We start from the raw sequence: 27,892 nt of genomic DNA on the forward strand, positions 1-27,892 counted from the left end.
GCCATGGGGAGTGGGCGGGCTTTAGGACCACGCGTCATGCAAATGGTCAGTCACTCACAAAACACTTGAGCGGCTGCAGCTTCTTTTCCTCTTTCCTTTTCCTTCTGTCAAAATTTCCGTCTTCACTTCCTTCCACTCGCACCTTTTTTTTTTCCGCACGGACTCCCCGACAAACGACTCGCCGTGCACGGGATTTCCCTTCCAACTTGAACACGTTTGGCGACGTCATTTGACGCGCGTGATGCTCCTGATGATGCTGATGGTGGTGATGAGGATGCTGAGGATGAAGGTGACGCTTCGGCCGCACTGATCCGCGCGCGGGCAGCGCCATGGCCGGCGGAAACTTAGGGCTTTGGACGGCACTTCTGGCGTGTGCGTGCGTGAGCGCGCATCAGCCTACGGGAGGTAAGACGCACGGCCAGATGGAATGCGCGTGCACGCGTTCACCATGCAAAGAATGTCCGATAATCGCGTGTACATTTTAGTCTATGAGGACTGTGCATGGAAATGGAAATAAATTCTCCGTATTATACTATGGAACATTAAATAGCATATTTTATGTAACCTATGGAATATTAATAAGAACTCAAAGTTCAATAGTTTTAATATTGTGGCTAATTATCAGAAAGCAGCAAGGAAAAAAAATGAAGAGTAATAGTCAAATAATTTACATTTTGTTACTCGCGGTTTGACTAACTGCCGAATAGACGAGTGACCAGCTCACATAAAAATCAACCATGAAATGACAGCATGCATTTGCTTATCCGATGCATGACTCCCTCAATGGGCACTTGATGAGGCGGCGGCCCCCCGCGTGGACCCTGAAATGGGATCCGACGGGCACATCAACAAAGTGGCCTTAATTACAGACATTAAAAAAAAAGGCGTACAAGGACACACGCCAATGTCACGTTTGAGGATCTGGAGAATCTGTCCGATTCTTGAAAAGAAAATGTCTTTGAAAAGTAGGAATGCGTTTGATAGAGGGAGGTGAACCTCAAGGAGCGCATATGGAACAAATCAGGGAATAGTGATGAGTTCAAACTGGCTCAATGGTGAGTTGAGACAACAGAAGGAAAGAAGGCCGACCCCACAATGATGAACGAGGAGGTTTTGTGCAAGGGGGGGGTCTATCCAAAAAAAATTCCCAGACGCAACTTTGGCAACATGAGCTCACAGTTCTGAAGTTCAGGTTTGAAATTCAGGCAAGAGAGTGCTGGGCAGTGATTGACAAGCATGTCACGGCGCTAACAAATGATGCTAATTGAAAGAGTAGCTTGATGGATGATCCTCTTTCATAAACGTCCTTCGCAGGCAAAAAACAATCAACTCCAATTGCCTCCGCCCCTCCCCGATTATTTTCCACCGCAATTAATTATAGCACACAAGCTTCCATTGTTGCAGGGCGAAAACAAGACAACGCAAAATCGCATTTGGATTGATTTCTCAGAAATGAAGAGTGTTTTGCTTTCAGCGCATGCTAATTCAACATGACTGTTTTAGATTAGCCAAAACGCTAATTAGCTACGCCAAGTGTGTGCCGACCAAACGTTCACACCACTAACTTGGGACATTTGGGTCCACCAACTAGCACTGATTTATTTTGCTAATATAAACCGGAACAAGGTGTCTTTGTTTACAATAAAGAAAGCTTATCATGCGGAGAGCCCGACTCTATTTGCCTGCTTATTTTATTGAGCGTGTAAATAAAACCTGGAGTTCCTCCTGTGTTTATTTTTTTATGCGGCAGGAGAACAAATGAAGTGTTTTTGCCACTCAGGAAACTTTGAAGACTTGTCGAAATCCTCCTTTGTGTTGACACCAACCTTCGCCACCACTAATGATGGCCGAGGTGGGGGGGCAGCATGATGAACTCCACAGAGAGCGGGAGGTGTTCTTTTTTTTTTTTTTTTTCTCCCGCTGAACAAAGCTCAGCTGGGGAGTTATTAATGCTGGATAAAAAGCAGACTCAGCAATTAAGCAGTGTGAGTCATGGGAGACGGGAAAACGGGGAGAGCAAATTGCGCCGTGCATGTCGACCTTGCCGAGCCAGGGCGGTTTATTAAGGACGGAGAAAAAAAAATAAAATAAATGACAGCAGGCCGTAAGACCCTTGACTCGATTTACCTTCTACGTTTCGGCTCGGATCTCGTTCGAACGAACGTGATTCTTGGTAATGAGATTTTAAAAAAAAAACTTGAATCATCTCCCAAAGTTGGAAGAAGATTGCTTGTTCCGTTCTTCTCTCCAACTCGTCAGCTGAGGATAAATCCCGCGTCAAGAGAGCCGAGCCAAGTTACACGTCAAAAGTCTCGCCGGCTGTCGCGGAAACACCCCCCCACCCCCCCCTCCCCTCCGGGTTTCGACAGAATGTTATACTTGGAAGACGACAGGCGAGCAAACGGTCAATTTGGCATGTTGGCCGCCGACGGACCCCCGCTGCTCTTTGGAACTTTTTCAAACAGCGAGGGAGCTGATTACCACCACTGACTTCTCTTTCCGCTTCAGTCAGACTATGTCTGCCTTCTGAGAAACACGCCGACTGTTTGCGTAAAACATTCGATGAATTTAATCCTACCAGCCGTCACGATGCACAGATCCAAAGAGAGAGCGAAAATCCTGTTAGGAACAAAACTAATCCCTCAAACGCATCCTGGACGATGCTGCAAAACATCCTTCTGTCCGTTCTCGGTTTTTATCTCATGGAAGCCAAACAGTTTTTTTTTCTTTACAGGGAGTCGGGCCGGGTATGGCGGACCCGGCGTCGAGGAGAAGCGCTACGAGACTACGGTCCCGCTTCAGCTGGTCGGACAAGAGTGGAAAGCGATGCACCTGTTGCAATCTCAGGTGAGGCCCGGCGCATCCTAAAATGGCCGCCTCCGACTAATCGTACCGGCGTGGCTCGGCAGAATCACCCGACGTCGCTAAAGCTGCGGATCGAGGCGGAAGGTCGACAACTGTGTTTGACGCTGCGCAAAAACCAGTAAGTTACACCCTCCAGCCTTTACTCCGAAACAAAGCGGCGAGAAAACAACCCCCCCCCCAACTCCCGATGTTGTCTGTGTTTGGACATCTGGACTTTATCAACGGCGCAGAGCCGAGCCGCCGGCGTCCCAGACGAGCTCATAATAAAGTCAGCGCAGCAGGTTCACGCCGGGCCTCGCGGAACAAACGGCAACATGACATTTTGCTAACCGTAGCCAAAGTTCAACAGTCAAACTTGATGACTCGGCACAGTCCGGTAAGTCAGCTCGCTCCGCAAGGTCAGAGTCGTTGCCCCGAACGCTTGGCCTGCTTTTGCAATTAAACGAGGTGAATGGACTTCGTTGTGTGCGCATAAGCAGCCAATTGAGAAACTCAAGAATGCGCAGACCTGCGTGTGAATATCTCGCTAAATCATCTCAGGGTGTCATCGCCTCCCCCTCCCCGATTATTTAATCCTTTTGTTGAGGGGGAGGTATTCATCACCGCCAGGCCTGTAATTGGGATACCTCGACTCATCTGTCCTCCAGACGCTGCGCGGAGATGACACTTAATTGATTTCCAGGGGCACGCCTGAGCTCGGTCGCATCAATCTCAAGGCCGAGTGTCACCGCGATGATTGCGTAGCCTCCCATGCTAATGGCTATCGCGTCCGAGCGTCTCGCCGCGTCTCCACGCCAGGCGGGTGTTAAGAATAATAACGAGGCCGTCGGAATAAATGGAGCTGCCGTGACGACTTGTCGCAAAGATTAGCTTTCAAATTAGCTTTTGAGTCACAGTTCTCGAGCTGACTTTGGGAGTGCAAAAAGAACCTGTCTAGGCAATGTTGGGAATGAAGTGTTGGGATCGGAGTAATCGCTGGGAATTGTCTGCTCCACTTGGCACTAACGTCAGACACATCGCAGCCAGCGGGACTGGATCGCTTCCCGCGCTTCTGGAAAAATTATTCAGTCCCAGTTTTTTTTTTCCTTCTATGTGAAACCATTCACAACTTTTTTCCACAAGTGAAGCCGGGATATTATTAAAAGCACATTGCCTCGTGAATCTCTCTGACGGCTTTTATTGAGCTAATTGGCCTTCCAAGATTAGCTTTTACGGGTCACATAACTCTTTAAATGATTTCATCCGCTCCGCATATTTCCATTTAATCCGCACCGAAACTTTGATGCACTTGATGCCCCTCACATTTGTCACAATTACCTAAATGTAGTCAAGAAGTCGCCGGGCTTTGCGCCGTCTGGAACAAATGAGACACGAGGCCAAAGAAATGATGGCGTTCGGAGCAAGAGTAATGGCCGCCGAGGTGTCGGTGCACAAAAAAGGTCAATTAACAGCGCCATTTTGTCTCGTATCAAAGCCGATGACAAATTGCCAAGGAGGGACCTGACTAATTCCTGGACGTGTTCAGTCTGTCCTCACTCCCGTTGCAAAACTTTTGTTAGTCTTAGTTGTTGTGCGGCGAACTTGTTTTGGCTTTCCGCCGCTGTTGTTTTCCCCCATCGAATAGATCAAAAGTAATTTGAACTCTTCAATCTGCTGACAATGTGTTTTATGGCCCAATGTGTTTTATTTTTATTATTTTTTTCGGTGCTATTGTGTCTAGCATCACACGGGCGAATGCGTGCCTCCAAAAACAATGAAAAACGGCGCCCGCCGGTTCCATTTATCGTGTTGATTTGCGGCGTTGTCAAGATTACGAAAGTGTAAATGCATCTCTGACTCACCTCGGGGTCACTTTATTGATGATGAAATGTTTTTATTTTGCTCTGTTTCAATTTACGTATCCTTGAAGCGGCGGCGCCTTTTAAAAGGCATCTTAAGAGATCTTCCTTGCGGGCCCCACAGCGCGATTGATTTTTTTTTTCCTCAAGGTCATCGCTAATCATTTGTTGTCTTTGGTTTTTATTCTAGGGGTCTGTTTGCAAGCGACTACAAAGAAACTCATTACCTACGTGACGGCACCGCAATCACAGGGTCGCACAACTCGCTGGTATGGAACTTTTGGATCCTGTTATATTAAGAACATCAATGACGATTCCAGCCACACCGAAAAAAAAAGCTGGAATTTTAGGAGAATGAAGTTGTATTTATTATTATAAATGTATTTATTAGTATATATTTTTATTTGTACCTTTATTTATTTATTTATTTATTTATTTATTTATTTATATTATATTATAATATATAATATATTATAATATATAAAAATACATATAATATATTTGTAATATATAATATATTATATAATTATTCATTATTATAGTGTTTATCTAGAAAGACTGTTTTTATTTTAACAACATTAATATTGGATGAGTCCGATGAGGTTAGAGAAGCGACTGGTATTTTTTTGGGGGGGGAGACTTAACTCATTTATAATGGATATATGCATAAAAAAGCATTAGGTAAAATGGAAGTGTCAAATTGTAGACTAAGTGTGCCTGAAAAGTCAAAAGAGATGAAATATTCACCGCTTGGTCTTGTTCTCGTTAAAACACGCATGCCCGGCTTTTCGTTTCAAACGTCACCGCACATCACTGTCGGGCTTGAATTTTGAGTTTGAAGCCTGGCTTGGAAAAGGTTTTCTTCTTAATTAAGGCTCACTGCTACTACCACGGCGAGGTGGAGCACCATCCAGACTCGGACGTCAGTTTGAGCACCTGCAACTCCACACTCAGGTGAGTCCGCCGTTCTTTCAGGATTAGCGGAGTGATATTAGCGACACAAAATGTGTGCAGGGGCTTGATATCCGTGGACGGCAAATCATACGTGGTGGAACCAGCCGCCCACGGCACCCACGGCACTCACTGGATCTACTCAACGCAACACCTCCACCTTACTACCGGCACCTGCGGGCATCTGTCCAACGGGTCGGAACCGGTCGCTCTGCCGGACGGCGACCCGTTGAAATCCTTCAGCACCAGGGTGAGGGTTTCCTAAATCTTCCACTCCGCAATCTCCACTTTGCTGCAGTGGCCTTTTACAATTTCACCTCGCCTGAATTTGACCCCGATGAAAATCTGCATGGTGGAAATTATTCGTGAGATTGTCTTTTTATATTTCTATCCCAGCGCCGCTGAATTATTCAATCGGCCCTTCCGGTGGGTCTAATGGCAGCCATTAGTGTTACGGCGTACCGGCAGACAAAAAAAGCTGCGGGAACGGTGCTAAACGACGGCGCACGCATCTGCTTTTAACTCGCCCACCTCACCCGACCTCTTTTAGAGATCGGGACTCCACGCTGGGTGTGATCAATGGCCGCAGGCAGGAAACGCTTACCATTCCGATCTACGCATCACCCACGTCAGGGACTTTCCACTCCCCCGTTCGTGATTTCCATCTCTTGTAAATCATTCCCTTGGATGCGTGCATGTTTGTCGGGACAGACGCCAAACATGTGGCGCTTCAAAACGCTCTTGCGCAATTCTCCCTTTATTGTTACGGCATATTCCGATAATTGCTCGACGATGATTAAGCGCAGGCGTTAACAATAAGCAAACAACAATTTATTTCCCTTTGGGAATCTAAAAATCGGACTTTTGTCCTGACTGACTTCGAGGGGTCAATTAAGATCGCATGTACTCACAAGTATATGCAAAACACAAGGAACGCCGCTCTATAGCGCCAACTACTGCCAAGGAGGACTCAATGCAATTTTCAACTTGTACAAAAGTTTCTACTAAGCAAAACACGCGCACACACAATGGACGGATAAAAAGACAAGTGGTTTTGCCCGAGAGCGATGCAACTCAATGTGTCCACACGGGTGTTTTTGATAAGCTGTGGGACTTCTTTGATAAGCTGCGCTGAGGCGGCTGAGATAAGGGGCGTCCTGGAAGACAGGGGGGGGAGGGGGGGCTGGCACGAGAACACTCATCCTGAATCGCTTATGAAAGGTGATGCTACACGGACGTCGTTGCTGTTATTTCCGTTTTATCGGGGCATTAACGCTCTGAGGTGCAAACAGTCCCTGCGGTAAAAAGTTGTCAAAAAAGACCTTAATCTTTTAAAAATGGAAGAAGGCCCATTCCGACGGGACTTGAGGGAAGGCAATATGTTGTTTTCCGATGTTATTGGAACAAGAGCTGTGGGATTGGAGTTCGGAAGTTCGACAGGTTGCCAGCTGTGGAGAAAGCAGGAAGGCTTCTGATAAGAAGCGAAGGTTGGAAGAGGTCCGCAGGTCACACCGATGTGTCATCACCCAACAATTTGCCCTATTGCAGCACAAGCGGCACATCCAGAGCACCACCAAGTACGTGGAGCTGATCATCGTGGCCGACAACCGGGAGGTAAGCGCGCCGTCGCCGATTTCCTTTCCATCCCCGACGCTCGGCCTCAGTTTCAGAAGCAAGGCAAGGACGTGGAGAAAGTCAAGCAGCGTCTGGCCGAGATCGCCAATTACGTGGACAAGGTGAGCATCCGATGGGGGCAGATTCAGGTGATTGGTGATTAAGCGATTCTGGATCAGTTCTACAGGGCCTTGAACATCCGCGTGGCCCTGGTGGGGCTGGAGGTCTGGAGCGACATGGACAAGTGTCCCGTCACGCAGGACCCCTTCACCACCCTGCATGAGTTCCTGGACTGGAGGAAAGTCAAGCTGCTGCCTCGCAAAGCCCACGACAACGCCCAGCTCATCAGGTCCGACTCGACTTTGGAAATGGAATGACTCCAACCTCAAATAATTCTCCTTCCTCAGCGGGGTGTACTTCCAAGGCACCACCATCGGCATGGCGCCCATCATGAGCATGTGCACGGCCGAGCAGTCCGGAGGTATCGTCATGGTACGTCATGTTTCCCATGTAAACCGTAATTAGCTTGGTTTTTAATTCACGTCCAGATGTTTCTCCACATCCCAGATGGCACAAATTGATGACACACATTTATTAGGCTCACCTGGAGAACCGTACAATCCATCTGGTTGAAGATACCCAAACTCATTTCTGCTAGCCCATCTGAAGCTCCACCTCCCTTTCAGGATCATTCCGACAACCCCCTAGGTGCGGCTGTCACGCTGGCCCACGAGCTGGGCCACAACTTCGGCATGAACCACGACACGCCCGAGCGGGGCTGCGGTTGCCGGGTAACGGCGGAGCGCGGCGGTTGCATCATGACGCCTTCCACCGGGTGAGCGGCCATTTTTAAAGCTCATTTTCTCTGCTTTTTGCTCACAAACTGATATTTTGAATCAAGCCAACCCTTCAAGATGAACTTTTTTGGGGAATAAAATATGAATACATCTTTTTGTCATTCTTGGTAGATTAAACAAAAAGAGTTGTGTCTTGTTCCCGGGCCGGCCACTCTCGCTTTATTCTCAGCCAGTCGCTATTCTTTGACACACATGCAAGTTTAATGTCGGAAAAAAAATCTCTCCGTGGCGACTGATAAATACTTAAGCACTCTTCCAAAGCGTCTCCTTCTGCACTTTTTCTCCCAAGTTGGCCTGAATATCCCGGCGTTGTTGTTTGCACGTCAGCTTTGGAATACGCCGAGGTGCTAAACATAGAAATATTAATCAGGTCCAAATAAGACGTGACGTTTATTTGCGGCGCAAATAATCCTTATTGCTTCACGTGGCAGTGTGTGATTTTTAAATCCGGGATTAAGGCACTGGTGTATTCAAAGGCGCAACTCTTCTATCTTTTGTTGGCGACATTTGCACCCCCCCCCCCCCCCTCGCGTTTGAATGTTTTGAAAAGGCGGGCCATTGTCATCAGTTTTTCTCATCTGCTACACAACAGACCCCCGCATAGTCACAGATTTTTTTTTCCTGGCCTCTAATTAACATGGATGCTTTAAGATCATCTGACTACTTTTTAGCTTTTCCGTCGGAATATTTAAAGGGTGATCGAATGAGACGCTCAGTTTGAACTTTTGGGTGTGCCTCATCTCAGTCGGAACATTTTGTGTTTACTTTTTTATCTGTTGATAGCATCGCACATATGTCATTTGAGGAGGAGGTCAATACGAAACTACGAAACAGGCGTGGACGCGCTATCTCATCCAGGAACGAAATTAAAAACACTCCATCATGCATGCATTTCATATTTTGTAGTATGACAAAGAATGTGAGCAAGTCATCTATTTGGACTTCTCTAAAATATTTCATTTGGATTGTATAGTGTTAGAAAAAGACAGGGGTGTGTAGACTTTTGCAACTGTGCACAGGTATCCGTTTCCTACCGTGTTCAGCAGCTGCAGCAAGAAGGATCTGGTGGCCAGCTTGGACAAGGGGGTGGGCATGTGTCTCTTCAACATGCCCGAGGTCAAGGTGCTCTACGGCGGGCAGAAGTGCGGCAACGGATACGTGGAGGAAGGCGAGGAGTGCGACTGCGGGGAACTCGAGGTTTCCAATTCTGTGGAAATATTTGATTTTTAAAATTGTGCAGCACAATGGAAAGCGGCAATATGTTGTGTGGGCAGGAATGCCTGAACCCGTGCTGCAACGCCACCACGTGCACCCTGAAGGGCCACGCCGTGTGCGCCCACGGCCAGTGCTGCCACGACTGCCAGGTACGGCGCTCCGCCCACCTCCGCCGCCAAATGCTTACATGCTCGTCTTTCGCAGCTGAAGCCGGCGGGAACGCCGTGCCGCGAGTCGGGCAACTCGTGCGACCTACCCGAGTTCTGCACGGGCGTCGGCCCCCACTGCCCCGCCAACGTTTACCTACACGACGGGCACGCTTGCAGCGGCGCCGACGGATACTGCTACAACGGCGTGTGCCAGACGCACGAGCAGCAGTGCGTGACGCTGTGGGGGCGAGGTAAGGGCAGAAGGGGGGAGAGCGCACCCCCGCTCCGCCGGCAATGACTTTGCGCCGTTGTAGGTGCCAAGGCCGCGCCCGGCATCTGCTTTGAGAGAGTCAACTCGGCGGGCGATCCCTACGGCAACTGTGGCAAAGACGCTAAAGGATCCTTTGCCAAATGTGACGCACGGTAAACTTATGCTTACACTTTCTCGCACCACAACAACGAGGCGCTCTAAAGTGTCCAACTCCATCTCAATGGCTTCTGCAGGTGTCCCTAATCTTGCGTCCGCTTTCACAGAGACGCCCAATGTGGTAAAGTCCAGTGCCAAGGGGGCGCCAACCGCCCCGTCATTGGCACCAACGCCGTCTCCATAGAAACCAACATCCCTTTGCAGGATGGCGGCCGGATCCTGTGCCGCGGCACGCACGTCTACTTGGGCGACGACATGCCAGACCCGGGCCTGGTGCTGACGGGGACCAAGTGTGGTGGCGGAATGGTGAGGAAAATCTTGAATGTCCATTTTGTTGTTTGGAGGGATCACCTCAGGGTTCTTCTTCAGATGTGCCTAAACCGCCGGTGCCAGAACATCAGCATTTTCGGCGTGCACGAGTGTGCCGCCAAGTGTAACGGGCGAGGGGTGAGTGCACAATGGCGTCACCCCTACATCCATTCATCATCAGATTTTGGGAATAAGCCTCATCCTTTTTTTTTGGTCAGGTGTGCAACAACAACAAGAACTGTCACTGCGAGGCGCACCGCGCACCACCTTTCTGCGACATGTCTGGTTTCGGCGGCAGCGTGGACAGCGGTCCCGTCCGACTGGCGGGTAAACTCAAAGGTCACGCTTATCTCATTTTGCTCAAGTCTGATTCTGAGCCTATTTGGGGTGACAGATGGCATCCGTGTGACGGTGGGTGTCCTGGCGGTGCTGCTCTCCTTGGTGGGCGCTGCAGTGGTGGTGTGCATCAAGCGGAAAAGTCTTCGGTGGGTGCTCTCCAGCGCCAAGAAGGACCCAACTGACAAGCTCAGGTATATTTTGAAAAACCAATTGTGTGTCCTCTTGTCGTTGACCCCCTTATGTATTTTCTTTAGATCTGTAAAGGCCTCAACGGGTGCGGCATCCACTCCCAAGCGGGATCAGCCGACGGGTGCGCCGTCCCCATCTCGACCGGCACCGCCTCTGCCCCACAGCGCCACCATCTTCAAGGTACGTTTGGTGGTGATGATGTCATCACATGGCGGGACATGCCTCACCCCCACCCCGATATACCCCCCACACACACACACATCCAGCTGCTGCACATTAGTCGAGTTTGTGTCATGTGGTTCTCATCATGGAGGTTTTCCCGAGGATGTTTGAAGTGGAGTGCGGTGCAGGTGAGGTCATCCTCCTCTTCCTCCGGTGGTCGTGGGTGGGGGCCACATGAGCTCATATGTACTCTTCCAACATCTGGTCTAAACACCAAGAGCTCATTTTTTGGCTTGTTCGGCCTCTTTTGCTGTGGGTCACCTCACATGATGATGACTGGTCCCAGTCTGTCCCAAACTTAATCCCAACACTGTTTTGGCCATGAGTTCTTCTTACCTGGATGTTGACAAGTCTCCATCTTCACTACAGCCCCCTCACAGGGGACCACAGCTCGCGCCACCACCGCCGTACCCGTCGCACAGCCTGCACCGCTTGCCCCAGTACCAGCCGTTCACGCTGAGCGTATCCTTGGGCCCGGCGCCGCCACCGCCCGCTCCTCATCTTCACCCTCACGTTCACGTGGCGGTGGCGAGAAGCACGGCTGGGGCGTTTGCCGGCCTCAACGTCTGCAAGACGGTGAGCATCCAAAAATAAGAATTACAGTATTTAAGGTTCTATTTCTAATTTTCAGTCATTAATGAAGAAACTAATTAGTTAATTAAATCGTAAATTAATTTCAAAGTAGTTTTATTATTTATTATTATTTTATACGTGAGGATAAGTGGTTCATATAATGGATAATGTATGTGTTTAAATGTTCACTATTAATTTATTTTAGGTGGAAAAGAGAATAAAGTATCAAATAAAGTATAGATGACAATTACATTTTAAATATAAATATATAAAATATAAATTTAATGCTCGAGGAAAATGTGTGCTTCGGAAATCCTGGACAATGTATGACGTGTGGTACCGAAAAAAAAGGTGCCACTTAAAACGCTCCCTCCATAGACTTAATGATAAAGATCGCCCCCCTGTGGAATCGTCCTGGTATTGTTTCTTTCCCTTTGCGCTGTATTGTCAACAAGTTTATGGAGGGTTCGTTTTTATTATTATTAATAATAATAATAATAATAATAATAATAATAATAATAATAATAATAATAATAAGAGTAGTTATTATTGATTATAATTATTATAATTATATAGATATATACAATGTTATATCTTTATTTATCAGTCAAAAATGAACAGATAAATGAATTAAGTGAATCTTAAATTAATTTCCAAGTAGTTTTATTATTTATTATTTTGGACGTGAGGATAAGTGGTTCGTATAATGGATAATGTTACACTTGATACTACACTTGATCTTATATATATATATATATATATATATATATGTTTATTATATGTTTCCTATGTTTCCTAGAGAAGAAAGTATGCAATAAACTATAAATTACAATTACATCTTATATATATATATATATATATATATATATATATATATATATATATATATATATATATATATATATATATATATATATATATATATATATATATATATATATATATATATATATATAATTGTTATATATATATATATAATTATAATTACAATAATCACAATAATAACTATCATTGTCATTGTCATTATCATTATTAATATTAAAAACAATTCCTCCATAGACTTGTTGACTAGAGTGCAATACCAGGACGATTCCACAGGAGGGCGATCTTTACCATTAAGTCTATGGAGGGAGCGTTTTAAGTGACACTTTTTTTTTCAGTACCACACGTCATACATTGTCCAGGATTTACGAAGCACACATTTTCTTCGATCATCAAATTTATATTTTATATATTTATCTTTAAGATGTAATTGTAATTTATAGTTTATTTCATACTTTCTTCTCCTTTCCACCCAAAATAAATTATTAGGAAACATATAATAAACATATATATATATATATTTATACATAAAATATATATAAAATTATAATTACAATAATTACAATAATAACTATTATTATTGTCGTTGTCATTATCATCATTATTATTATTAATATTAAAAACAATTCCTCCATAGACTTGTTGACTAGAGTGCAATACCAGGACGATTCCACAGGAGGGCGATCTTTACCATTAAGTCTATGGAGGGAGCGTTTTAAGTGACACTTTTTTTTTCAGTACCACACGTCATACATTGTCCAGGATTTACGAAACACATAATTTCTTGGATCATCAAATTTATATTTTATATATTTATCTTTAAGATGTAATTGTAATTCATAGTTTATTTCATACTTTCTTCTCTTTTCCACCCAAAATAAATTATTAGGAAACATATAATAAACATATATATATATATATATATATATTTATATATAAAATATATATATAATTATAATTACAATAATTACAATAATAACTATTATTGTCATTGTCATTATCACCATTATCATTAATATTAAAAACAATTCCTCCATAGACTTGACTAGAGTGCAATACCAGGACGATTCCACAGGAGGGCGATCTTTACCATTAAGTCTATGGAGGGAGCGTTTTAAGTGACACTTTTTTTTTCAGTACCACACGTCATACATTGTCCAGGATTTACGAAGCACACATTTTCTTCGATCATCAAATTTATATTTTATATATTTATATTTAAGATGTAACTGTAATTTATAGTTTATTTCATACTTTCTTCCCTTTTCCGCCCAAAATAAATGAACTATTTATCTGAGTTTAAATAAACATTTAAACACATACATTATCCGTTATACGAACCACATCCTCACGCACAAAATAATAAAATATAAAACTACTTTGAAATTAATTCAAGATTCAATTAATTGATTCATTAGTTCATTAATGAATTAGAAATATAACATTATATAGAATTATATAATAACAATAAGAACTATTAGCACACGTTTTCTTCTATCAAGTTTATTTTTTTAAATGTTATGTCATCCTTTTGTTTGTTTTCCTCTTGCGTCAGGAAGCAGAACGGCCTGGCCCACCTCAGAAGCCCCTACCTGCAGACCCCCGGACCTCTCACCCTGCACTTGGACCCAGACCCAGGCGCCCACACCCTGCAAAGTGTGTTCACCAAAAACATAATCCACTTCATACATTTGGCATCTATAGGCAAATACAAATATTATTTCCTTCTATTTGTGTTTTTGTCAGAAGTGTGGCCAAGCAGCCAGCCACGCTCCCCAAGCCTCGCGTGGTGGCCAACGTCAAATACAGCAGATGACGTCACAGCGGCGGAAGGTGAATTTGTTTGCACTTAGGACTGCCTTCAAAATGGCGGCCCTGGCACACCTTGGTGCTAAAAGTTCAGGTACACGCAAATGAACTATTTATCTGTCTGATCCCTATTTATTTGTTGCCACGCAGTGCACTGTGCCTGACACTTTTTTTTTTGTTTTATATTAAGAGCCAAGAGTTACAGCCATGTTTGTTGTCTTGTCTTCTCTCATTTATGTTTAAAAAAAGAAAAAGGTGATTGTTATGAGCGCTTACCTGTGAGCAACCTTGACTTTTTCCAGTTTAGTCATTAGGTGTGTGTTGACAGTCAAAATAGTTTTTTAAATTTTGTTTTGTTAGTGAAACATCAAACAAACAACAAAAAAATGTCTAAAATGGGACTGAACTTGTTACTTTTGATACAATTTAGCCTGTGTCCATGCACTATTTTTTACAACTTTTTGCTTTTTAAAAAAATATCTATCAGTGCGCATGCACGCGCGCACGTGTGTGTGTTCCAGGTGAACACATGTTTTTCCAAACCAAATGTTTGATACATTCCATGTGCAGTAAAAGACTGTCCAAAGTGTCCTTTTCTTTGTGTCTAATCATTTTTGGTGCAATCGTATCGAATTTATGTGACAAAAAAAAAATTAAGCTCACATTTAATTGCCTCTGATTTCATAATATTAAATATTTGACTATTATTAACTGAATTTGCTCCACAATAATTGCTTTATTTGCATGTAGATTTTGGTCTTGAACGGTGTAAGCTTGACCAGTACGAGAACACGTGGGACAGGCAAGCGGGTGGGGCTTTTGCGGTCAGACGGGCAGTGTCGTGCAACAAGTGCAGTCGGGACGGCAGGAGCACCAACTTGCAACGCGACATGAGTGACAACGCCAAAATCAAGCACCAAAATGCATGCGAGTCCGAGGGTGCATGCGTTTTGGGTTCCTTTAGTTTTGGGGACGAGCTGGAGCTGAATCGCTTCGACGGTTTACCTTTCTCGTCGCGGTACTACGAGCTGCTAGCGGAGAGGAGGACGCTGCCTGTGTGGACTCTGCGGCGAAGGTTGGAAGACGCGCTCGTTCACGACCAGATTGTGCTCGTGTGCGCGCACGCCGACGCCGGGAGGAGCACGCAGGTGAGGGCACAATAGGTAGATCACCAAAATAAGAGCCCAAGGTTATCTTGAGCTCCATCAAATAAATCGCCTTTTCAAAGACATAATAATGTTCCTTTGACATTGTTGGTGATTGCAACAAGATGGAAATTTCTTAATTCTGCAGATCCCTCAGTGGTGCGCAGAGTTGTGCCTGTCGGCCGGCTACCGCTACGGCACCGTGGTGTGCACGCAGCACGTGGAGCAGCGGGTTGTGGACTTGGCCTTACGCGTGGCCGACGAAATGGACGTAGCCGTGGGCCATGAAGTGGGCTACCAAATCGGCCGGGAGACGTGCTGCTGCTCCGACACTGTTCTCAGGTCGGCACCTCTTTTATTGCAAAAACAGGTTCATGCTATTTAAGTAGAACCTTTGAGAAAATCTGTGTTCTCAGGTACTGCACCGATGACATCTTGCTCAGAGAGATGATGTCCGACCCTTTTCTGGAGCATTACGGCGTGATTGTCATTGACCAGGCCCACCAGAGGACGGTGAGCACTGACCTCCTGCTGGGCCTCCTGAAGGACATCGTGGCGCAAAGACCCGAATTGCGGGTGGTGGTCCTCGCCGCACCGCCGCTGACGGACAGCCTCCGCAATCACTTCCGCAGAGCCCCGACCCTCAGCTTGGAGTCACCTTTGTCGGGTCAGCCTAAGGTGGTACGGAGTGGGGGTGGAAAAGACTACTTCTATTCTGCTCTGAGGCTGGTTCTGGAGATCCACCGCACCAGGGAGGATGGTGACGTCGTGGTGTTCTTGGCATCAGAGGAGGTGCGTTTTTGTTGAAACTAATCCATCCAAAAAGTAGTCTAAGGTCTGACTCCTTCCACAGGAGGTGAACTGCGCCCACGGCATCCTGCAGAAAGAAGGGAGCAGACTTGGAGCGCACCTCGGTCAAATGTTGCCCACGGTCCTGGGTCCCGGCCGGGGAGGACTCGGGCCTCCTCCAGATGAGCGAGGACCAGGCGGAAAAACCAGGAGAGTTTTCCTCGCCACCCGTCACGCAGAGGATACGTGGTGGGCCATGGACTCTGTCAACTTTGTCGTCGACTGCGGAGTCCAGAAAAAAATGGTGTACAATCCGAGAATAAGGGCCAACTCCGAGGTGCTCCAGTCCATCAGTCGTTGCCAGGCAGAACTACGCAGGAGGTTGTGTGGACCAGCAGGTACAGTCGTTGCATATCTGTTTGATATAAAAAAAAAAAAAAAGGCTTCTTGTGACTGTTGAAGAGCAGCAGTTAGTTAGCAGCTATTTTTGGTTGGTGTCAAATACTTTGAAATTTGGAACTGTCCTGATTTCAGCTTTTTCTGTCGCAGGTAAATGTTTCTGTTTATACGCGGAGGACAACCAACTTCCCACATGGAGATCCCCGCAGATCCTGGAGTCCAACATCACGGCCACCGTTCTCTTCCTGAAGAGGATGGAAATCGGCGGTTTGGCCCAGTGCGAGTTCATCGACCGACCCGGTGAGCTCGGCGGGAAAACTCTTGCTAATTGTCTGCTACCAAGATCCAGAGGGAGGAGGTCTGGTTCCCACGTTTTGTGCTCAGTCTGTTTGGACTCATCCAGGCGTGATTGACCCGAGCGGACACTCGCCGGCTGCCTGCCATTGTTTGACAGTAGGGCCAAAAGGGGGTCAACTCATTATTGATTACGCAACCTTTCTTGACTTCCTGAGCTGTGATTGGTTAATCTGCGTGTCAATCATTATGGATACAGACCAGCACAGGAACTTCCTCAAACTACTTCTATTTTGATTACCAATGGGTGAGTTTTTGTCCTCCCTCGGCACAGATCCCGAGAGTCTCATGCAGGCCCTGGAGGAGTTGGACTACCTCGCGGCTCTGGACGACGACGGCAACCTCTCCGAGATTGGCATCATTATGTCTGAAATCCCCCTGGAGCCTCAGCTGGCCAAAGCTTTGTTGGCGTCCTGCGAGTTCGACTGCGTCAGCGAGATGCTGACCATAGCGGCCATGCTTTCAGGTACCAGCCAGAAAAAATACACTTGATTGCTGCACCTTGGATTGGATGGTTTTGTTTTTCAGCTCCCAACTGCTTCCTGGAACCTCCGCCCGGAATGAGCCATGAAGCCTCACAGTGCCACAGGAAATTCCGGCACCATGAAGGCGATCACTTCTCCCTCATTAATGTCTTCGATACCTTCAAGAGAAGCCAGAAGGATCCGTGTAAGATTACGGGCTAAGTGTTAGCCACTTGGTTTTGTTTTATTACAAGATTTTCAGTTTTACCCTCAGATATCCGTGAAGAACAATGGTGCCGAGACAACTTCCTGGACTATTCGGCTCTCCGGACGGCGGAGAGCATCAGGGCGGAGCTGACCAACACGCTAAACCGGATCGAGCTGCCCGTCTCGGAACCGGCATTCGGCAGCAGGGAAAACTCAGCCAACTTGAAGCGAGCCCTGCTCGCTGGCTTCTTCATGCAGGTACATCGGCCAAATTCCATATTACCTCCTGAACGCTCCATTTTCAAATCTTTTGGCCTCCTTAAGGTTGCTCGAGATGTGGACGGCTCGGGGAATTACCTCATCCTCGCGCACAAGCACGTGGCCCAGGTGCACCCGCGATCCGGTTACGGGCCGTACCTCAATAAGCTGGGGCTTCCCGAGTGGGTGCTGTTCCACGAGTACACGCTGGCACAAAACAACTGCATGAGGATCGTCACAGAGATTTCACCACAAGTGTAAGTTTTGAGGAATCGGACACTTCCCGTCTCACGCTTAGTTTGACGTTTTCTTTCTCTGTTGTAGCTTCACTCAAACGGCTCCGCTCTACTACTTCTACAACCTGCCCCACAGCGAGAGCAAAGACATCCTGCAGGACATGTTAGAGCCACGCGCTACTCGCGAGAACGATAAAAACAAAGCTAGCAACCTCACTGACGACAGCAGCAGCAGCAACGTGCAGTCGACTGATCGCTGTGTCATCCAGTGAAGCATAATTGTTGGTGGAAGTGAAGAGTTTGGAACAATAGAAGCTCGTGGAAGGCATTTTTACTCAGAAAAAAAACATCTTTGCAAAACAGGATTTTATAACTCAATTCAATTAAAGACGGAATCGTCATCAGAATTTGACAAAATTTTATAATCATAATTCTTTTTTATAGCACTGGATAGAAAATCTATTGAATTTAAAATACTGTAAAATTTCTATATAAAGCCCAATAACTTTGCTTGTCATGTACTATATAATAAACTATTTCAGAATACTGACAAAAGTTTTATCTCCCACTTAAGTGCAGTCAATCACAGTGGATAACCGCATGAAATCTCAATAATAATAATAATAATAATAATAATGTTCATTTTTCTCTGGGAATTCCTCCCGCCATTTATTCTATGATGTGACCGGTCGTCACACGGTCAGATATTCTTTCAGTTTGTCCATGATGGTGGGGATTCGCTCGACTGGGATTACCATGACAGTGCGGAATGGTTTCATGGGAACGTCATCGAAGGACCAACGGCCGCTCAGGCACGTATCGGCTTCATCCTGAATCGAGAAGTGGAACTCTGAGACGGCGTGCTGCGAGAAGAAAGTTTGATCTCAGTTAGCAGATGTTTCTCACTCATGTAACAATTTTGGCAAAAAAACAACTATCGATGTAATGTAGCACTGTTTTGAGTACCTCATAGAAGAACTCCTCCTCGGCGTTGATGAACATGTATTCGTCCTTGGGGGCGGGGCCTTCGGTGGCAACGCTCTTGCATGTCTTGCTGATCATCAGGCAGTAGTGGTACTTCCCGATGGGCTTATTTGTACGCTCAGCTTCAGAGATCTCCTTCCTGTCAAAAATAAAGGTCATCAGGATGTTTGATTCTGGAAAAAAAAAGTTCTAATTGCATTTTTTCTTCCCGTAAGGAAAATATCTGACTAATAGGGATTTTCCAATCCATACACAGGGTGCAGCAACTCACTGTAGCTGCTTGTGCAGCGGCAGGGCGATCTGTGGTGGCACGTTGACAAAGCGCTCGCTCAGCAGGAGGCCGACAGGCTTGGCGGTGTCGTCAAGTATCTGCTCCAGCTGCTCGGCGGCGCCACGGCCCATGCTCTTCTCGCATTGGTCCAGGATCAACTCTTTCACCTGCTCCACGCACTCCACGCCCTGCAGCGACAACAATGCACGTCGCAGACTGTCGGGAAATAGCGGCCAACGGTCTTACCTTTTGTTCGGTGAGGTTGAGCATGGTGATGAAGCCAAACACTTCATCCGGGTCGTCGTCGTCGCTGTCTTCGGGCACCTCTGCTTGCTTGGAAATGAAATTGACAAAACATTTAGGAAAAATACAAATATTTGTCAAATTAATTGTTTTAAAATATACAAACGGGATTAAATTTCAATACAGTCAATAAAATGTTCTCAAAATACAAAAATAATAACTGGAATTGGCAGTTAAAGTTCAAATAAAGGATAACATGTATAAAATACTAACATTTTTATAAAATTTAAAAATAGCAGCGACTCACCTTGATGACACTTCCGACGTGATTTTGCTGGATAATGATGTCCGTCATCTCTGACGTGTTGACGTGGGCCTTCAGAAACAGCTTGGAGCAGAACAAATCACCGGAGGGGTCAAAACGCTTTCACACTTTAATAATTAAAAGAAAAATGTTAACGAATACAACCAACCTGTTGCAAGAGCTTCTTGATGCCGTTGAAGTCGTTGTGCGAAACGGCGTGCGCTTCAAAATCTACAGTCACCTCCTGAAGCGCAAACAAATCTGCTTATTTTAAAGCGCCTGCAAAGTGCACGAACACTAAAAAAAAAGATTCTAAGCACAACTACGAGGCTAAAGTCACACATTGTTGTCATACACCTGTGTTAGCATTAGCAACCTAGCGGGGCCGAGCCGATTGAATGTCATGCCCACCTCGTAAATCTCCTCTACCGACGTTTCGCTCTCCTCCCCGGAGGAATCGTCTTCTTCCCCAGGACTCTCGTCCGAGCTGTCGTCGCTTTCCTGGGGGTTCTCCCCGAGCCCTACCGCTCTCTTCTTAGCTGACGAAGCCATGCTGCAAACAAGGATCGAGCGTGCCCGTCGACCACGGTTGTCAACGAGTGGGCGTGGCGGGGATTCCCATACGTCACAGGCACAATGGCTCGCTGTAATAAAGAATAAAGCATTCAGTGAACGCAAAGGGCTTGCATTACTCAAACACAATTCTCCTTTATAGTTATCTCATCCTTTGCATACTTTTGACGCCAAGTTTTGCGACACTTTAGAGGAAACTTGTATACACGGAAGCCATTTTATTTCAGCCCCTCCGACTCGCCGTAGTTACGTCAGTAAACGGCGACTCGGATCGTCAGTTGGAATAAACTAATCACAAAAAGGGGTCACAGTTACTTAAATTGTGTTTCATTCGCAATTTACAGTCAGACATTTGTTATAGACTCTCAGAGAACATGAATTATGGCCATTTTAGAGGTGTATATTATCTGTTACACGCAAGTCGTGCTTGAGAAGAGTACATTAGTAAAGTTTAAAATAACGCGACCCCCATTTGTTTGCAATATGTGATCTATATGCTGACAGCTGTCCGCAAGCGAGAAAGCGTTGCTTATTTTTTTTTTTAATAACAATGTTGTCATTGCGACAATGGTGAAACTAATGTCCCGGTACGTTACAGGCAATGCAAGTAAGTGGCTTCTCATTAATTTTTTGTGTTTTGCGGCTTTATTGAATAATTTGTGAGTGAATAAGCTCATCAAATGCATTGCAGCTACTTCTATGTTGTTATCAGCAAACTGACAGTTGTTGGGTGTAGTTTAGCTTCCTGTGCATTCACGCCCTCCTTCGTTCTCACTTCACTGAGGTCTTGATGACAGTTCCATTCATTTTCCTGCAAATCTCAATTACAATTATCGATGAATAGTTAATTTATGGTGTGTAATTTCTGCAGCTTTTAATTCAAGATGAACGTGCTGCTTCTGAAGGAGCCAAGAGATGGAGAGCAAGGGGCCGATCCTTATATCCAGGTAGAGGCACGAAACAATAAAACAGAATATCATTTTGTCATATTTGAATGCTTGGCTGTCTATTTTGCAATGCTGCAGGAGATGACGTCACGTGGCCTGCAAGCAACCCTTCTGCCTGTGCTCTCGTTTAAGTTTGTTTCACTAAATACCCTATCAGATAAGGTAGCTAGACATTTTTCCCTCTCTTAGGTTTCTTTGTTAAAAATGTCATCTTAAATTCAAGACAATTTATATTTTCCCCAAAGCTTTTCCAACCAGAAAAACATGGCGGCCTCATATTTACAAGCCCGAGAGCAGTGGAAGCAGTGAAGATGTGCTTGGAAGACAGAAGAGAAGGTGAGACAAGATGGAGAACTCAGCCCTGCTTCGAAATGTGAAAAACACCTCTGAGAAATGTGTAAAGCAAAATGTAACGGTTTCGTTTTTCCACAGAATGGGAGCGCATGGCTAAAGACAAGTGGAACGCAAAGTCCGTTTATGTGGTGGGCAAAGCGACGGGCGCCTTAGGTAAAGTCACCTGCCACCGACATGAACACGCGAGGTGCCGTTAGCACAAGTCACAACGAGTTGCGACGCTTTGGTTATTGTTCTTGAGCAGGTGGGACACCTTCCTGAAGTGTGTCCTACCACCTTTTGTTCTTTTACGGCCTACAGAGCTTTTCGTAATGTTTGGAAACGAGGTGCTGTTGTAGTTGCAGGTGGTAGGAAGTAACTAACTGAAAATGTTGGCATTTATGTTTTTTTTTTTTTTCTTCGTCCCTTCAGTACGCCAACTTGGCTTGAACCCCCTCGGTGAGGACACGGGGACGGCGGAGGTCCTGTCGCGCGTCATCATTGAACGTACGGTGGCGTGCTTTCTGTCTATTTTGACATTAGAAGAAGGGTCGGGATATTAATGGAGTAATTCGCGTTCATATATGCGAATAAGACACGAAGCTTCCCTCTCTATGTAGGAGAGGACACCAGTATCCCTCCACTTTTCTTCCCCTGCGGCTCCATCAAAAGAGAAGTTCTGCCTGCAGCTTTGAGAGAGAATGGTAACATGTCCTTTTAGATACTCGCCCCCCCTATTGGATCTAATCCTGTGATGATTGTATCCTAGGAGTTCCCCTCGAGACGTTGACAGTCTATCAAACGTCCGAGCATCCTGACGTGGTGAAGAATCTTAGCAACTATTTTGCAGCGCAGGTCAGACCCGACTCTTGATGTACTATCTGGAGGCACACTGCTTGGGAATATAATATAAACATACCTCCATTTTTGACGACGTCACCCTTAGGGCCCCCCGGCGAGCGTGGCCTTCTTCAGCCCGTCGGGCGTCAGCTTCTGCTTGCCGGCCTTGCGCGGGCTGGCCGGTGAGCGGCTCGCGCAGATCAAGGTAAACCTGCACGGATGACAAAGACGCATAATTGAATTTATCAGTCACCAAGCTTGTCGTGTGTAGTTTGCCGCCATCGGGCCTACCACGCGGGACGCCATGCAGGCGGCGGGTCTGAGCGTCAGCTGCACCGCCGAGAAGCCCACGGCTCAGCACCTGGCGGAGGCCATTTGTAAAGCGCTCAAATGACCACCTGAGCTTTTTCACTCAAGCCTAAAAATCTACAGAAGTGTGTATTATTTTGTTATCGAACTGTATTGTATTGTTGGTTGTGTGTTTTTCTTAATTAAAGAGTTGACTTGACTGTTCAAAGTGGGTGTTCTTCAAAGTTCTTTCAAAACCAGCAGAGCATTATACAGCACTCTTTGGAGCTAACAACAAGTTTGCTTTTCACACCACGCTGTGGGACGAGACGCCCTCCCCATCCGGGTGATCACACCTGTCACCGGTCCTATAAAGCAACACGGCCCAAACTTTTTTTTTTTTGAGCAGACCACAAATGCTAAATGCCACCACGATGCTGACTTCCATCCAGCTGATCACTTCTTTGCTCCTTTGCACGAGCAACGGCGAGAAACTTTTCCACCATCGCGATCACTCGGATTTGCAGATGTTCAACGGCCAGCATGCCCAGAGCATAACGGACAAGTACACAGCAGAGGTAAGTAAAATACAGTGCGAGTAAAATTACAGCAAAACAGGAGAGGAACCCCCGTGACATTGACGTACCCCCATCTCCTTCAGCTGTTCCTCTCCCGATACGGCTTCATGAAGCCGGTGAGGTGGGAGGAGACGCGGGACAGCTACGAGGATCTGGACTACAGTGAGGGTTTCCTGGACGAGCTCCAAGTGAGCATCCAGGAGGGGACCTCGGTCCGTGGTTCCAGGGATCGCCCTTCGCAAGATGAAGAAAACCAAGCGTTCAGTGCAGCTCTTGAAAACTTCCAGAGGTTGTTCGGCCTGCCGGTGACTGGTGCGCTCGACGACGCCACCAGGGAGGCCATGAACAAGCCGAGGTGCGGCGTCCCCGACAAGGAGGAACCAGAGGACCCCGTTGAAGTGTTCAGCACCGAACCTGAACCCGACCAGAGTCTAGTCTTGGATGTTGAAAACAGGACCAGTGAGGACACTTTTAAAAAGACCGGGAACAACTACACAACAAGTGACACATTGCTGAGTGTCGCTAATGACTCTGAAACATACCTGGCGAAAGTTAACAGCTCAGTAAGTGGCCTCTTGGACACCAACACCACCGGTTTGGGCTCAGATTTGACACCAACGAACATCTCCATGGACAAGAGCTGGGCGAAAACGCGGCCGAGTCCGGCGGTGACACGCAGGAAGCGTCACCTGGCCGCCCTGGTGCACAAGAGCAGGCGACACAAGCGGGACCTGGGTGAGGCGGGACACGTGGCCTTCAGCAAGAACGTCCTGAAGTGGCGGCTGATAGGCGAAGGCTACAGCAATCAGCTGTCCATCGAGGAGCAGCGCTACATCTTCAGGCTGGCCTTCAGGATGTGGAGCGAGGTGTCGCCGCTCCAGTTCATGGAGGACAACCGCTCCCCGCTGGAGGACATTGACATCAGGCTGGGCTTTGGCACAGGTATGGAAAAATGATAATAAAAATCCTTGATTTTTTTTTTTTACACCTTGTTTTGTACGCCGTCTAGGAAGACATCTTGGCTGCAATCAGAGGTTCGATGGCAGCGGTCAAGAGTTCGCTCACGCCTGGTTCCTGGGCGACATCCACTTTGACGACGATGAACATTTTACGGCGCCCAATACCGGCAGTGGAATCAGCCTTCTTAAGGTGAGCGTCAAAGGATGCCTGGATCTTGCGGCTCCGTCAATCATCTTGAGTGGACGTCTTCTTTTAGGTGGCGGTTCACGAGATCGGGCACGTTTTAGGGCTTCCCCACATCTACAGACCTGGATCCATCATGCAGCCCAGCTACCTGCCCCAGGAGGCTGGCTTTGAAATGGGCTGGATGGACAGGAAAGCCATACAGAACCTCTACGGTGAGCAGGTTCTGGACGGGCATGGCAAGTTCTCCATTCAAAGCCTGTTTGCGTTTTGCTCGCAGGGGCCTGCAGGGGCCGCTTCAGCACCGTGTTCGACTGGATCCGACGAGAGAGGACCCCCTACGGCCAGATGGTGGTCCGCTTCAACACCTACTTCATGAGGGAGGGCTGGTACTGGCTGTACGAGAACCGCAACAACCGCACGCGCTTCGGCGACCCGGTGCCGCTGCAGATGGGCTGGCGGGGGCTCCCTGAGGACGGCGTGGACGCCTACGTGCACGTTTGGTCCCAGAAACGAGATGTCATTTACTTCTTCAAAGGTAGACTTCATCACCCAGTTGTTAGAGACATCTTCCAAAGTTCAGACCTCTTTTGTTATAACAGGCACCCAATTCTGGAAGTACGACAGCGACAACGACAAGGTCGTCACGCAGGACCCTGAGGGCCACCGCTATCCCAGGAAGATCTCAGAGGGTTTCCCGGGAATCTCCGGTCCCATCGACACGGCCGTTTATGACCGAAGAGACTCGCGTGTTTACTTCTTCAAAAACACTCTCGTAAGGATGTCAGCCGACAGCAGAGTCGAAACGTGTAATAATTGTCGGTTTTCTCACAGGTGTACGCCTTTAGCGTGGAGTCCAACGGCGTGGCGCCGGGTTTCCCCAAAGCCATCCGCGAGGTGTTCCCGCCGGTGTCCAACGGCGACCACCCAGGCGGCAACATCGACGCGGCTTATTTCTCATACGCGCACAACGCCCTCTTCCTCTTCAAGGACCAGCACTTCTGGCAGGTGGCGAACGGCCGCGACCGCCGCCGCCGCCCCTTCCTGCCGCGTAACGGCCTGCTGCCGCACAAGCAGGTGGAGCGGCAGTGGTTCGACATCTGCAACGTCCACCCCACCGCACTCAGGCTGACCCGATGAAGACCATTCAACAGTCTCGTCACAGCGGTTTGCACGTTCGGCTACAAAATGGAATCATATTTTTCAGTTTTCCACAAAGCACCCGGCAAAAAAGTAAATGAAAAGAGCGTGGATAACAAAAACAATCATTTTGTTGGCTACGGTAGAATTGAGACTGGAAATGTAATTACCCGTTTGCAGCTTTGAACGGCCGTCGATCACAGTAGCGTCTTGTGATTTAAATGAAAAGTGATTGAAAAAGGAGCAGCTGCTTTTCTTTGTGCCGTTTCCATTTCAAACTCATCACGCCAGCGTGGCACGACACAAACAAGATATTGATTGGCTAATCAATACGTACCTGGAGCACTTATTAATTCAGATGGGTTCGGAGGGATGGGGAAGGGGTCGAGACCACCGGTGGGCGGCGGATCACTAGCCTGACGCTGCAGTTGAGCTGAGGCATCCGCCGATAACTGCAAAGAGAAATCAATTAGAAGAAAATGAGGGAAAATGTCAGAATGAGATTATACACCATGCGTGTGATCTCTGTTACAGCCCAAGCTACAAACTTCATCGTGTCTTATAATCAACCTTGTGCCGTTCATTTGCGCCACTGGAGTGCAATGAAAATGTCAGCATGATGTAAATATGTTAAGATCCTTCTGAAAAGGTCTACTGTGGCAAAATAAAACCTTCCAGCAGAGGGCGACCTCGACCCATAGACGAGTCATTACCAGAAAGACTGTTATTCACAATTCTCTCCTCTTTAAGTTAACAGTGAAGAGATTGTCTGTTTTTAGAAGCCATTTGAATCTCGCAAGAGCGAGTGAAGCCTCACAATCCTCCCTTTCCTCTTTCAAATCAGTTGTTTAAAAGCATTTCATCATCAAATAGTTGTGCTCCGCTCTGAGCATCTTAAATGTTTGTAATTGCCTTTAGAGGCCACAAGATGGCAGAAAAGCATTTATTTTCTATCAGAAGCTCCTCAACTCACCATACATTGCAATAGTTTAAAGTTGGGGCCAAAGTATGGGTTAAAGTTCAGATTAAATATCTATTGTTTGAGCTATTATGTAAATAGCCAAAACGCAACACTTTTTTTTAATCAGCTAACCCAAAACTCAGCAGAAAATTGACGAGTGTGCAGCTCCTGTGCGAATACAATTGTCAGTCAGAGCGTACGTTGGCATTTGTGTATTGTTGTGGTCATTGCGCTCTCAGGCAGCAGGCATCATTAACGACTCGACTGGCGCACTCATGAACTTCATTATCGTGCGACGGGTTCAACAAAGACTAATTGGTCTCGGGTTTGTTTATTTGCACGGGCAGAGTGTGGCGTGGCCGCCGAGGGACGGATGCTCAAAGTAGAGCAGACTCATGGACAAATAACAGAGGCTGCTTTACTTTTGGCCATTGCCACCTGGAGGTATGCGTGACTTCTTTCTACGGATGGACGGATTGACCAATGACAACCAAGAACAGCATCGAGTCCAATCCAAGGGAATTCATGCACTGCCCCCGAGATTTTTCCTTATTCAAGGCCTCACTTCTTCTGCCAGCCAAGCGTTGAATAATTAAAGGAATTATCAGGCCAGGAGATCCAAAAGCCCCTCAGAAATGTGTCATGCCCCTGAGCAAAGCCTTGTTGGGGCAGGGGGGGGGGGGGGGGAAGAAAACCTGCCTTGTAGGACGAGCCACGTCCCGCCCACGAGGAGCTTTAATGACGCCACCGACGGCAAGCGAGCGTCGACTGGCGGAAAACAGCGGGACGCCACGCACGTCAAAAAAATTTAGCATTGCGTCCCCGAATGATGCGCTTCTATATATTCCCCCCCGCTGTTGGGTTTGCAATGTCGCCAGATTCCGGGCGAGCCGTTTTGCACAAAGAATGTGACTGACGCAACATTAATCTCCGGCACAAAACAAGACGCCTGGCACGAGCGCCGCCCGGCGAGGTTGCGTTGTCGCTCCCGATTTCTCAGCGCTCCGTCACCCCGAAAATCTTGAGTTCAAACAAACAAACAGGAACAATTCAAAAAACGGGGCAGGAAAGGAGGTTAGAACTTTCAAGAGCTTTTCTTTACCAATAAGCCGTGACCTACATGGGAGGCAGCCAGGGTGCAAATCCCAAGTAAGATTCCTGCCTGCTTTTGTGGAATGCGTTTCACGAAGGGGGGAGCATTTTGTCCTTTCGGGCTTGAAGCGACTAATCAACGCGTGGACTGTGCAACGATGATT

At 46.8% G+C, this 27,892-nt stretch overlaps 5 protein-coding genes across 6 annotated transcripts; 4 read left to right on the top strand and 1 right to left on the bottom strand.

Annotated features, from left to right (window-relative positions):
- Positions 1–78: 78 nt before the first annotated feature.
- LOC125991430 (disintegrin and metalloproteinase domain-containing protein 12) lies at positions 79–14,768 on the top strand. Its single transcript, XM_049759336.1, has 23 exons — positions 79–405; positions 2,735–2,847; positions 2,910–2,983; positions 4,894–4,972; positions 5,578–5,657; positions 5,718–5,904; positions 7,203–7,268; positions 7,319–7,390; positions 7,448–7,617; positions 7,676–7,760; positions 7,955–8,103; positions 9,145–9,322; positions 9,400–9,489; positions 9,545–9,740; positions 9,804–9,912; positions 10,024–10,222; positions 10,286–10,363; positions 10,444–10,552; positions 10,620–10,755; positions 10,819–10,933; positions 11,345–11,551; positions 13,926–14,026; positions 14,117–14,768. The coding sequence occupies exons 1-23, from the start codon at positions 330–332 to the stop codon at positions 14,184–14,186; spliced, it is 2,739 nt and encodes a 912-aa protein (XP_049615293.1). The 5' UTR covers positions 79–329; the 3' UTR covers positions 14,187–14,768.
- A 301-nt stretch (positions 14,769–15,069) lies between these two features.
- Positions 15,070–18,586, top strand: dhx32a (DEAH (Asp-Glu-Ala-His) box polypeptide 32a). Of its 2 annotated transcripts, XM_049759345.1 has the most exons (10): positions 15,070–15,327; positions 15,473–15,666; positions 15,741–16,116; positions 16,178–16,511; positions 16,663–16,812; positions 17,141–17,332; positions 17,395–17,535; positions 17,605–17,795; positions 17,862–18,052; positions 18,120–18,586. In XM_049759345.1, exons 1-10 carry the CDS (start codon positions 15,070–15,072, stop codon positions 18,301–18,303), a joined length of 2,211 nt encoding a protein of 736 aa, XP_049615302.1. In that variant the 3' UTR covers positions 18,304–18,586. The 2 variants fall into 2 exon arrangements, with proteins under 2 accessions (XP_049615302.1, XP_049615300.1); XM_049759343.1 differs by having other exon boundaries at positions 17,605–18,052.
- On the bottom strand, positions 18,348–22,737 carry bccip (BRCA2 and CDKN1A interacting protein). Its single transcript, XM_049759354.1, has 8 exons — positions 22,606–22,737; positions 20,245–20,477; positions 20,003–20,077; positions 19,837–19,917; positions 19,533–19,619; positions 19,287–19,474; positions 18,998–19,154; positions 18,348–18,894 (listed from the first exon to the last, which is right to left on the bottom strand). Exons 2-8 carry the CDS (start codon positions 20,383–20,385, stop codon positions 18,724–18,726), a joined length of 900 nt encoding a protein of 299 aa, XP_049615311.1. The 5' UTR covers positions 20,386–20,477; positions 22,606–22,737; the 3' UTR covers positions 18,348–18,723.
- Positions 20,855–23,043, top strand: uros (uroporphyrinogen III synthase). Its single transcript, XM_049759357.1, has 10 exons — positions 20,855–21,013; positions 21,278–21,353; positions 21,432–21,515; positions 21,599–21,689; positions 21,786–21,860; positions 22,119–22,193; positions 22,307–22,390; positions 22,456–22,541; positions 22,633–22,731; positions 22,798–23,043. Exons 2-10 carry the CDS (start codon positions 21,291–21,293, stop codon positions 22,918–22,920), a joined length of 780 nt encoding a protein of 259 aa, XP_049615314.1. The 5' UTR covers positions 20,855–21,013; positions 21,278–21,290; the 3' UTR covers positions 22,921–23,043.
- Positions 23,044–23,248: 205 nt separating this feature from the next.
- mmp21 (matrix metallopeptidase 21) lies at positions 23,249–26,039 on the top strand. Its single transcript, XM_049759359.2, has 7 exons — positions 23,249–23,392; positions 23,476–24,334; positions 24,402–24,541; positions 24,609–24,750; positions 24,816–25,073; positions 25,138–25,310; positions 25,370–26,039. The coding sequence occupies exons 1-7, from the start codon at positions 23,249–23,251 to the stop codon at positions 25,673–25,675; spliced, it is 2,022 nt and encodes a 673-aa protein (XP_049615316.1). The 3' UTR covers positions 25,676–26,039.
- Positions 26,040–27,892: the final 1,853 nt, after the last annotated feature.

Source organism: Syngnathus scovelli, chromosome 21 (assembly GCF_024217435.2).
Source record: "Syngnathus scovelli strain Florida chromosome 21, RoL_Ssco_1.2, whole genome shotgun sequence".
Taxonomy (NCBI): domain Eukaryota; kingdom Metazoa; phylum Chordata; class Actinopteri; order Syngnathiformes; family Syngnathidae; genus Syngnathus; species Syngnathus scovelli.

Coding starts and splice junctions, on each gene's coding strand:
- LOC125991430 (XM_049759336.1), top strand. CDS start 330: ATGGCCGGCGGAAACTTAGGGCTTTGGACGGCACTTCTGGCGTGTGCG. Junction 5,905..7,202: donor TGAAATCCTTCAGCACCAGG/GTGAGGGTTTCC, acceptor GCCCTATTGCAG/CACAAGCGGCACATCCAGAG. Junction 9,741..9,803: donor CGTGACGCTGTGGGGGCGAG/GTAAGGGCAGAA, acceptor GCGCCGTTGTAG/GTGCCAAGGCCGCGCCCGGC.
- dhx32a (XM_049759343.1), top strand. CDS start 15,070: ATGAGTGACAACGCCAAAATCAAGCACCAAAATGCATGCGAGTCCGAG. Junction 16,117..16,177: donor TGTTCTTGGCATCAGAGGAG/GTGCGTTTTTGT, acceptor CTCCTTCCACAG/GAGGTGAACTGCGCCCACGG. Junction 16,512..16,662: donor GAGGTTGTGTGGACCAGCAG/GTACAGTCGTTG, acceptor TTTCTGTCGCAG/GTAAATGTTTCTGTTTATAC.
- bccip (XM_049759354.1), bottom strand. CDS start 20,385: ATGGCTTCGTCAGCTAAGAAGAGAGCGGTAGGGCTCGGGGAGAACCCC. Junction 19,918..20,002: donor TCAAGAAGCTCTTGCAACAG/GTTGGTTGTATT, acceptor TTCTGCTCCAAG/CTGTTTCTGAAGGCCCACGT. Junction 19,155..19,286: donor CCGCTGCACAAGCAGCTACA/GTGAGTTGCTGC, acceptor TATTTTTGACAG/GAAGGAGATCTCTGAAGCTG.
- uros (XM_049759357.1), top strand. CDS start 21,291: ATGAACGTGCTGCTTCTGAAGGAGCCAAGAGATGGAGAGCAAGGGGCC. Junction 21,861..22,118: donor CAAAGCGACGGGCGCCTTAG/GTAAAGTCACCT, acceptor TCGTCCCTTCAG/TACGCCAACTTGGCTTGAAC. Junction 22,194..22,306: donor GTCGCGCGTCATCATTGAAC/GTACGGTGGCGT, acceptor CTCTCTATGTAG/GAGAGGACACCAGTATCCCT.
- mmp21 (XM_049759359.2), top strand. CDS start 23,249: ATGCTGACTTCCATCCAGCTGATCACTTCTTTGCTCCTTTGCACGAGC. Junction 24,751..24,815: donor AGCCATACAGAACCTCTACG/GTGAGCAGGTTC, acceptor TTTTGCTCGCAG/GGGCCTGCAGGGGCCGCTTC. Junction 25,074..25,137: donor TGTCATTTACTTCTTCAAAG/GTAGACTTCATC, acceptor TTGTTATAACAG/GCACCCAATTCTGGAAGTAC.